This window comes from Pseudomyrmex gracilis, unplaced genomic scaffold, assembly GCF_002006095.1.
Source record: "Pseudomyrmex gracilis isolate BER0280 unplaced genomic scaffold, ASM200609v1 scaffold_7, whole genome shotgun sequence".
Lineage (NCBI taxonomy): Eukaryota > Metazoa > Arthropoda > Insecta > Hymenoptera > Formicidae > Pseudomyrmex > Pseudomyrmex gracilis.
This window is the reverse complement of record NW_018020591.1, coordinates 1,197,125-1,206,614: the sequence shown is the minus strand read 5'-3', so window position 1 is coordinate 1,206,614 and position 9,490 is coordinate 1,197,125. Positions and strand designations below refer to the sequence as shown.

Here is a 9,490-nt window from a genome sequence, read left to right as displayed (position 1 = left end):
AAAAAGAGACACACGAGCGAAGTCCAAAGAGCGACGGAGTAAAAGCGGCACACGACCGTTGACCCGTCCGCCGGACCCGAAAGATCGCTCGACTCTCGCGCACGCACACACGACCGTATCTCCAAGTGTGTGTGTCGAGAGATAAGGAAATTCGACTAGTGTTACGCTCCGTCCATGCCCGACCGTTTCCAGGGGCCAGGACGTAACACTTGCACGCATTGTATTTTATGATTAACGAGTGAAAGTAAAAAAAAAAAAGACTAAAACTTTTGCATGCACCTTAATAAAATGCTGAAATTCCGAAAAGTGAAGTTGCTAAACTAATTTTACAGCAATCGGATGCAGAACATATATATATTTGGGGCTGTACTCCAAACGTTGCACGTACAGAGATAATAAAAACAGGAAATAATCAATAAATCAATGAATTCAATCTTCTTCAGCGGTATTTAAAACGTTGCTGTTTTCTTATAAGAACACGTAAAAGATATTGCGTGTGATGATTACAAATAGTAAAAATTGCAGCGAGAAAAACGAGAACGATGTGTGTTATGTCGTTCACACAATACACGCACATATTCTAAATGAGATTCCGACGTGTTCAACGCTTGATTATTACTACGTATTGCAGAAGCAGGCAAAAACATATCGCGTGATGCGATTGTAAGCTGCGCTTGCGGCATATTGCAAGTTCGCATATTGCAAGTTCGTTCGTTTGTGCGACGGCAAAATATTTTTTATTTCTTCATAATATATTTTTACAGAGTTAAATAAATTTTGCGTTAATACGTTAATTAGTTAAAAATTTTTATACACATCGAATACAGAAACTCCACTCGACATTTATTTAGACATCGCATGGAGCCGTTGACGTCTACTAATGGACGTCTAATGGAGTTTCTGTTCTGTGTGGGATGAATGTACATTAGAGGTATTATGTAGCACAAAACGCGCAATGCAATTGCAAAACTTAAATAATACAATATAATGTAACATATCTACACATACTAATATATATATATATATAATATATATTGAACTTATGTTTTACTGACTGTTTTTTTCTTGTCCGTGTTTTGTATTTGAAGATATTGAAGATTATATCCAAAAATTGTTGAAGCACACACAAATATGTGTTATTATGTAAATCCAAGTTCAAATTTAATAATAAAATTTATTATGAGTATGATTTTTTATACGCTGTATTTTTATAAGTAAAACAAATGAAAGTGGCAGTTATTGGGACATTTACCCTATATGATGAATTTCGCGTGATCGCGCGGATTAAACTCGTCTTAAACCATACAAATACAAAATGTATATGTGCGCGATAAGATAGACACAAACAGAACGCCGGCGATACGCGGCGCTTTAGGGTCGTCGTCATTGATTTCAAGGCTGAATTCTAATTTTACTAGTGTATATATACACACATCTGCAGTAGCACATTTCTTCCGGTTGTGTGGGGCGGCGGTGCAACGCGCCGAATGCGCGAAATTCTCATTCTACGAAAGATCAGTAGTTTCCGAATTCTCCGAGGCAAAACACAAATCGCCTCTGCGTGTTCGCAATGGTTCTTCTATTCCTTTCACTTTTTGAGATTTGGAGATTGACAATAATAAATTTTTAATATTACGTAAAAATTGTGTTATATAATGAAAGGTGTCTCTCAGACTATATACCGTCAAATCTTGACACAATTAAACTGTAAATATATACACACGCCACACACAGATAAAAATATATCAACACGTAAAAATATAATAAAAATATATATGTAAATTATTATTACTTTTTTCAACAAAAGTTAATCACGCATTTCTCGCATCGCGGAATTATATTCAATTAATGTTTATAATATAATTTTATATTTATAAATATATTTATTATAAATTAATTTTTATAAATATATTTATTCTATATTAATATATTTATAATATAATTTATTTATTCAATTAATATTTATTACTTTTTTATAGTTGCAAAATGTACGCAACACATATTAATTATAATTAAAAAAAAAGTTTGAAGTTTTTTATTCTTACATCGAACGACATGATGTCATCGTATTTCTGTATAGTGTGTATTCAACAGTAGAAAGAAGACAGTATATTACTTAATAATAAAACGTATAAAACATGTTTCCGTGCAAAGTTCATCGATCCGGTTTTTATCATGAATAAGTAAAAGCTTTCACAAGAAACGCGGGTAGATTAAACGGATGTTATAGCTGACGGACGAAAAAAATTTAACTTTACTCATAATCAAGAAATCGAATATTATATTTTGTAAACTGACGTAATTATATAATAATTAATATCTGGCACGGAGAGCCGACTTGTCTAAAGATAAAAGACTAAAGTAACGTGTTGCTTTTGTCGTTCGATGTAAGAATAAAAAAATTGCGGCGCGATAAATACATAAATTCGCACACGTAGATGGAGAACGACTGAAAATTATGTGGATCTAATAGTTATAAACATAAAACACTCCGGAATACACTGCGTTTTAAGTTGTTTTTGATTGTTCAACTTGGACCACAGGCTCTTTCGGTTTTCTTTTAATTTATAAACATAAAAATTTATTCCAGCAAAAAATATGCAATGTATATAAGTGTGAGATCAAAGAAAATGTGATCAAAAGGAAAAATGGAAAAAACGTCGCGTCAGATGTGACAAGTGCGTGTATATTATTTTCCAATTGAAATGAATCTTCGGAGAAGTCAATGATGTTGCGGCTAATATTGAAGCAAAAAAATCCTGAACAATTATGTACAATTGTTCGTTGAACAAGTTACGTAAAACATGTGCGATCGTGTGATCGACTGGAAGATCGTGCTAAACTGCAATCGGACCGAGCCAATGTTGATCACAGCGTGATCTTAACCTTAGCTCATGAATGTGCCCCTTTTTCCACGGCCTCCAACCGCTATCGGAGGCGTCACGACGCCTCTCAGTGACGTGCCGGACGTCGCGACGTTATTACGCGCCCCGACATCTGTGTCGCACGTACGCGAACGATATGTTGCGCCTTCTGTGCGGTCACCTCCTGGTATTGGAAAAGGTCGTCGTGTCTTCAGAAATTTGATTCATCCTCGAATCAAGGACGGAGCCCTTATCAAGGATGCTGCTCGTCGTCGCGTCATGGAGTTTCGTGTGAAGATGACGGAGGACCGCGGGAAGAATAATGAAGTGAACGATGACGACGATGACTATGATGTCGTTTGTAGCGTTGGTGGGTAATTTAAAATTGTTTGAATTTAAATTTTTAAAATTTACAGAAATTTAATAATTTGTATGGCCAAAGAAATATTATCTGTATAAAGGAATATAAATAATACAAATAAATATTATTTGTATAAAATAATATTTATTTCAAATATTAAAAGCAGTTTGATAGTTAATTTGTTTTACTCAAAATAAGTGCTATTTTGCCTACATCGGCATTAAATTTCTGTAGTGTATATTTTAATTTAACCAAAATTTTGTAACATATGAATATTTATCACAGCGCTAAAATAATAATACTGAGCCATAAATGTTTTTAAGCCGCGTTAAATTGTGAATTAATAGCACAGAAGAGAGAATATATCACAATTCGCGCGTAAATATAAAATTGTTTTCAAACCGGACTATCAGTAATTAATAGATATTCCGTAATGATTTCCTGTCCCCTTCTCTCTCTTTCTTTTAAAAAAAAACTTATTGAAAAAAGCGTAGCATATATCGTGCGATACACTGGTTATAGAAAAAAAACAGTATAACACACAGCTGTGTATATATATATCTATCTATTACAAAGTTTCAATCGATTACTGCCTGTGTGTATGCGTGTGTTTTGTGCTAATGCAACTTTCATCGAGAATTTACAATCGACAACATGTGTGACATTTACTTTAGTGCGATCTAAAGTAAGTTTTTTATTTCACTAGACGACGACTCGCGAGCACAACTTAAAAAAAAAACTCGCTGGCTCTTATCTGTTTCTTTTTTTGCGCGTACAAAAGCGATTTTATTTCAATAACATATATGCAGATACAGATCTATTATCTTTCTTTCTATCTATTCTGAAATAGATATTATTGCAGACACACCGACGACGATTTCTTCAGAAATCTCGCCTCGTTTGAAAAATGGCGTAATACGAACAAAATGGACAAAGTCTGTTGCTATTCAGACCGTAGAAGGACTGCCGCTACGCTTGAGAATCTTGCCGTCTCTTCGAGACATCGAGGAAGACAGTGAGAATCTCTCGGAATCAAAGAAATCCTCGAGGTTTTGGAAATACTTGAGATTTTTGGGCCGACTGTCGCTTTCGCAATTTGGTATACAAGCGCTCGACGATAAGTCTCGATATATATTGTAAGGCTCCGCGGTGCTCGTTACAGTTATACTGATTAATGATGTTTTTGTTTTCTCAATCTAAATAAATCATAAAAATTGACATATGACTTCTCGGTATAGATAACAAATTCAATAAGAGAAACTGCAACGAGTTCTCAGGAGTCTTCGAACGTTGATAATTTTATACACGCAAATTTAATGTATTCCAGGACTTTTATGGCTGCTTATTATCTGGACGGTAGCGGGCGCCGCGGCGTTTTGCGCCACGGAAGGACCACGCGAGCGCGAACAAGTTGTCTCGCTAAAACACATGCAGAAGGATTTAGCGGTCGGTTTGGCGACCGAACTTCGTCAATTACGTACAGAACAGGATGAGGACGTCGAACCGTTGTGGAGCGACAAAGTTCGGCAGTACGTGGCCAAACATGAGAAACTTCTTCTGGTGGCCGTAAGTTCCGGTTACGGCGAGGGCGGAAACAGCGGACAGTTGTGGACATTTCCCGGTTGCGTGTTATTCGCCATATCATTAATCACCACTTTAGGCATGTTAATAATAAGAGAGAAAATAATTCACTTTTTGAAGTAATTGCGTAAAACCTTTTTTTATTCGCGTGTGTTTTATGTAATTACTCTTTTTTTGTTTTGTTTAATTACATTACTAGGTTTCGGAGCTCCAGTTCCGCGAACTACCGCCGGTCGTACGGTAGGAGTTGTTTTCGCCGTAATTGGCATTCCCGCGCATTTCCTTCTTGTACTGAATTTCGGAATAATGGTCGCTCTTCGTCTACAAAGATACGCGCTCGCCAGACGAGGCGTACGAGTTGAACATTGGGAGTCCAGTCATTCCACGAAGATGCCGAGATGGGTAAAAATTCTGCTGTTTGTTTGTTCAGGTGAAAAATATATTTACTTCTCTTCTGTCGCGTGAAACTGAAAAAAAGATTTCTCTCTTTTGTACGATCAGAAAGAATGACCTCGATTTTTTCAACTTTTCGTAGAACTTCTTTTTTTTTTACATTTGCTTATTTATGGTTAGTGTGAACAACAATAAAAAATAACACATAAAAATAAGCACAAAGAACGTAAGTATAAAAAAGGAAATAATTAAGAGAAATGTTTGTTCTTTCGTACAGTTGCTTATTACATTTTGGGAATATTGTGCTTCGGCATAGCGCGATCGAGGCCAATTGCAGCAAGCGTGCTATTTCCATTGGATTTCACTGCGGCAGGCGGTCTCTCCACTATTGTCGGTCACGTGCGGATATTGTACGGTCTCTATTTAGAAGGCGCTGTTACTATTGCGGCAATAGTGGTGGCTGTATTGAGAGTATCGGCGACCCAAAGCCTCACAAATATCGGATTGAAATACGGTTTGGTCGTCGAAGCTTAAGAGATTAAATTCAAATCCAATCTCAATCAATAGTCTGACGCGGCTGACTTTGAAAAGTAGCAAAAATTTTAAGTAAAACAAAAATGTGAGAATGTGCAATATTTTAACTTGAGAGAATAGAAAAACGTGTATATGTATACATATATGCTCGTTCTCGTGGCATTTATTTTACAAATATACACTCCCGTTTCAATTGAGAAGAGAACAACAGCAGTTTTAACTACACTTTTCATGTACACTTTATTTAAATAAGACGTAACAAATAAACTTGTATACTACGATACGGCTATACATCTAGATTATCGAGGCAATATATGGATTCATTTATTTATTTTTTGCCACGTTCAGCAGAACGCAATTGTCAACGATTTGTTTTTAACTGTGAAAGATTTCTGCCGAACCGGAAAATTAACAAACGGTTGTATTGCTGCTAAGTACAACCATTATTCGGTTCTCGTGCTTCAGTCCTATTAACTTGATTAAAAGTGTAGTAAATTTTTTTGATATATATAACTTTCGTTATATACACATCTTAGCTCATCTTCTGCCGTTGTTTCTCAGCCTTGGTTTCATTTTTTCTATCGCTCCTCGACGTATCTTTGGTAGCACGCGCGGATTCATTATCAAGAGACTTATCTCCTGGATGTTTGAGCTCGGAGATTTGTTCTACGCGATTAGGCACATTACCTAGCGCCATTCGTATAGATTCCATCAAGTTAAACGGACCCGAATAGCACTCTTTTGTACCTACAAATAAATTTCAATTTATAAAAGTAATTTTAACAGTTTTTTTTTAATTAGAATGTATACAGAATGTCTAAAACACAGAGATCTAATTTGAATCGTTGAAGATTCAATAATAACATAACAATTGCGATAGATATTTTTGTTTTATTCAAAAACCATTCTTGTTGAGAAAAATTAAATTTCTTCAAAACCCCACAAAGAAAAAATATATATGTAAATATTCCTCAAAACATGTTTTCGTACACTAGGCAAGGAATTTTTAAATTATCAATTAGTATCACATTATATATATTTATATGAAAGATAGAATTAATAAAAAAAAAAGTGTTGAATTTATTTCAAGACTCTCATAATATATGTAATTTAAATATTTAACGATAAATAAAGAACCAATGCAGAATTAAGTTACATCAATTTACTTACAAATTTATTTATCCAAAAATGGCTTTTTTAATTTTTTTAAGCAACCCATCATTCTGATTAGTCTGATCATTCATTTCCTCTTGTCTCGCTTGAGTTTGTACCTTTGGACCTGCTGTGCCTAGAAAACAAAGTCGAAGCTAGGCGTTACCAAATATTCAGATATATTTACATGTTCTTTTCACTTCTTGTTAAATTACTGAATCTAATTCATTTGAAATTTCATTTATTGTAAGAATCTTCGTGCGAGAAAAATTCTCTCTTTTATTTTACTTTAAATATAACATCAATAAAACGCATTTGTTTTAATTTAAAAATTGTTTATTTTTAATGTATTAGCAGAAGAGCAGGTATACAGAGGAGAAAACTCAAGCGACTTGAGGATCTAATGGAAGCGATGCTGTTGTAACATCGTTTAATGTACACAAAATAAACTGGATATTACGACAGACAAATGACATACATGTATGCACACACACTTGTGACTCAATATAGAAAGAGATATATATTTACCTATGATATACCTATTGTCGTAAGAAATAAAATTAAGAATGACGTTTTGTTATTTGTTCTTACCATCTGTTTTATATGTTACGCCGTGTATACTGCCAGGAGTGTCACTTTCAAGTTCGGCATATGCTTGAAGCAATGCTCGCTGCTTGTCGGTTAATTGTTTTGGTATGGTGATCTTAACGTTCACATAATGATCACCGTATCCCAATCCGTCGACCTTTTTCAGACCTTTACCGTTCAAACGAATTCGCGTGTGAGACGATGTACCAGGCGTTATTTGTATCGTGTGATCCTCGTACACGCCCTCTATTCGAATTGCACCACCCAGCACTGCTTGCGCAAGCGAGATTTCCGCATCGGTGTGTACGTCGGATCCATCACGCCGAAAATACCGGGACTTCTCTACGCGGAATGTCACAAATATCTCCTTATTGCCAACGGATAAACGAATTGTCTGACCGTCCTCCACACCAGCCGGAACTGGAACTGTTATTCTCTTACGTTGTACCTGTAAAAATAAGCGATCAAAGAAATAGCGAGCGATTCTTTCTTAGAGAAATACTAATAGATGAGAAAATACTTTCGTACCGTTTGTCCTTTTGCATGGCACTCAGTGCAAGGAAACTTGATGTGCATTCGTGTACCCTGACAATAACGACAAGTTGAGCTCATTACAAAAGGACCATGGCTTATAGTTTGCATTCCCGTGCCGTTGCAATGGGGGCATTTTACTGGCTTTGTGCCTAATTCGCAACGTGAACCACGGCATTTTGGACACGTATCTATGATATTTACATGAACATCTTTATTCACACCTCTAGCGGCTTGAGAAAATGTTAGATTCATTATCACCTGTATATATAGGAAGAATAGTATTACTATTTCATACTGTATTAAGATTAAAAACTAACTGAAACACACAAATAAATTGTTTGCACATACCTCTTGAGCCGCACCAAATCCGAACTTTGTCTCTGTAAAATCTTCTTCAAAATCAAATCCAGCATCACCAAATATTTTTCTAAACAGTTCCTCCGCATTAACAGTCGACCTATATTGCCAATTTTGACTATATCCCTTGGCTCCCTGACCCTGACCCATTCCCATTTGTTCAGAAGTTGTACCCCAAGTGTCATATTCTTTTCTCTTAGTATCATCGCTCAACACCTCGTAGGCTTCAGAAACTTCCTGAAATTTTTTACTTGCATCGGGATCGTCCCTATTTGTATCGGGATGATACTTCTTAGCTAGCTGAAAATATGCCTTTTTTATATCCTTTGCCGAGGCATTTTTCGAAACACCCAAAACTTCGTAATAGTTACGTTTTGACAATTTGTTTGTTATGTGTATGCCTCTACAATATTGAAATATCTTTCCGATATGATCTGAAAACAGATATTAGATTGTAAATCCAAATATGCAACTTACAATTTTTCTATTTTTTAAACAAATTGTAAGCTCAGATTGTTCTAGAAACTAGATATATAAAATGTTAGAACGGATAAATAGAATTTTTTTATTACAGCTTTGCAAAAAAAATTATCTTGCTTCAAAGATGGTAAAACTTTTAAAAACATTTTCTAAAATACAAACTATGTAAATCGTGAATTATAATTCACATGTGCGTAACATAGAATCGCAGTACAATTACAGGTAGGGTTATATCAGCATGGTTGGACTTATATCAACGCATACAATATAAATATATGTATCAAATAACGATAAGAAATACAGACGGTTAAAAACCGGCACATTAAGACAAAAGTCGAGTAACTTGCTGACAAGCAGGCAAACATATAGGAAATAAAAATTTTTCGAAAGTGATGTAATACAGTTGCAATTGCTGAGTGCACTTACTTTTTTTTACTTTGTCGCGATTCCAACCATTGACAGTTGGCGAGACGGACGATACATATTGGCGACATGTGTTGCATTGTTGCAAAACAATGTAGGAAAATTTGTTTAGTTTATTGTTGCCGAATAAATTGATAGCTTTTGGTGAAAAAATTACAGCAAGCCTCTTGCCGGTCGCCATGTTGTACAAGAGACACATGTTTCACTCGATCGTAAGCATGAT

General features: G+C 35.4%; 2 protein-coding genes across 4 annotated transcripts; one reads left to right on the top strand and one right to left on the bottom strand.

Annotated features, from left to right (window-relative positions):
* Positions 1–2,424: 2,424 nt before the first annotated feature.
* LOC109859926 lies at positions 2,425–5,851 on the top strand. 2 transcript variants are annotated; one of them, XM_020438662.1, is made up of 5 exons: positions 2,425–3,234; positions 4,076–4,324; positions 4,553–4,885; positions 5,006–5,236; positions 5,477–5,851. In XM_020438662.1, exons 1-5 carry the CDS (start codon positions 2,895–2,897, stop codon positions 5,731–5,733), a joined length of 1,410 nt encoding a protein of 469 aa, XP_020294251.1. In that variant the 5' UTR covers positions 2,425–2,894; the 3' UTR covers positions 5,734–5,851. The 2 variants fall into 2 exon arrangements, with proteins under 2 accessions (XP_020294251.1, XP_020294261.1); XM_020438672.1 differs by having other exon boundaries at positions 2,618–3,234; positions 4,088–4,324.
* Positions 5,852–5,954: 103 nt separating this feature from the next.
* Positions 5,955–9,490, bottom strand: LOC109859917 (protein tumorous imaginal discs, mitochondrial-like). 2 transcript variants are annotated; one of them, XM_020438651.1, is made up of 6 exons: positions 9,271–9,490; positions 8,356–8,798; positions 8,002–8,265; positions 7,477–7,921; positions 6,904–7,021; positions 6,392–6,480 (listed from the first exon to the last, which is right to left on the bottom strand). In XM_020438651.1, exons 1-5 carry the CDS (start codon positions 9,464–9,466, stop codon positions 6,912–6,914), a joined length of 1,458 nt encoding a protein of 485 aa, XP_020294240.1. In that variant the 5' UTR covers positions 9,467–9,490; the 3' UTR covers positions 6,392–6,480; positions 6,904–6,911. The 2 variants fall into 2 exon arrangements, with proteins under 2 accessions (XP_020294231.1, XP_020294240.1); XM_020438642.1 differs by lacking the exon at positions 6,904–7,021 and having other exon boundaries at positions 5,955–6,480.

Bases quoted from the DNA above. Each gene is read 5' to 3' on its own strand.
- LOC109859926 (XM_020438662.1), top strand. From the start codon at position 2,895: ATGAATGTGCCCCTTTTTCCACGGCCTCCAACCGCTATCGGAGGCGTC. The intron at 4,325-4,552 runs GTATACAAGCGC...AATGTATTCCAG, and splicing joins ACTGTCGCTTTCGCAATTTG to GACTTTTATGGCTGCTTATT. The intron at 5,237-5,476 runs GTGAAAAATATA...TCTTTCGTACAG, and splicing joins TCTGCTGTTTGTTTGTTCAG to TTGCTTATTACATTTTGGGA.
- LOC109859917 (XM_020438642.1), bottom strand. From the start codon at position 9,466: ATGTGTCTCTTGTACAACATGGCGACCGGCAAGAGGCTTGCTGTAATT. The intron at 8,266-8,355 runs GTATGTGCAAAC...CTATATATACAG, and splicing joins GATTTGGTGCGGCTCAAGAG to GTGATAATGAATCTAACATT. The intron at 7,922-8,001 runs GTACGAAAGTAT...TTATTTTTACAG, and splicing joins GCCATGCAAAAGGACAAACG to GTACAACGTAAGAGAATAAC.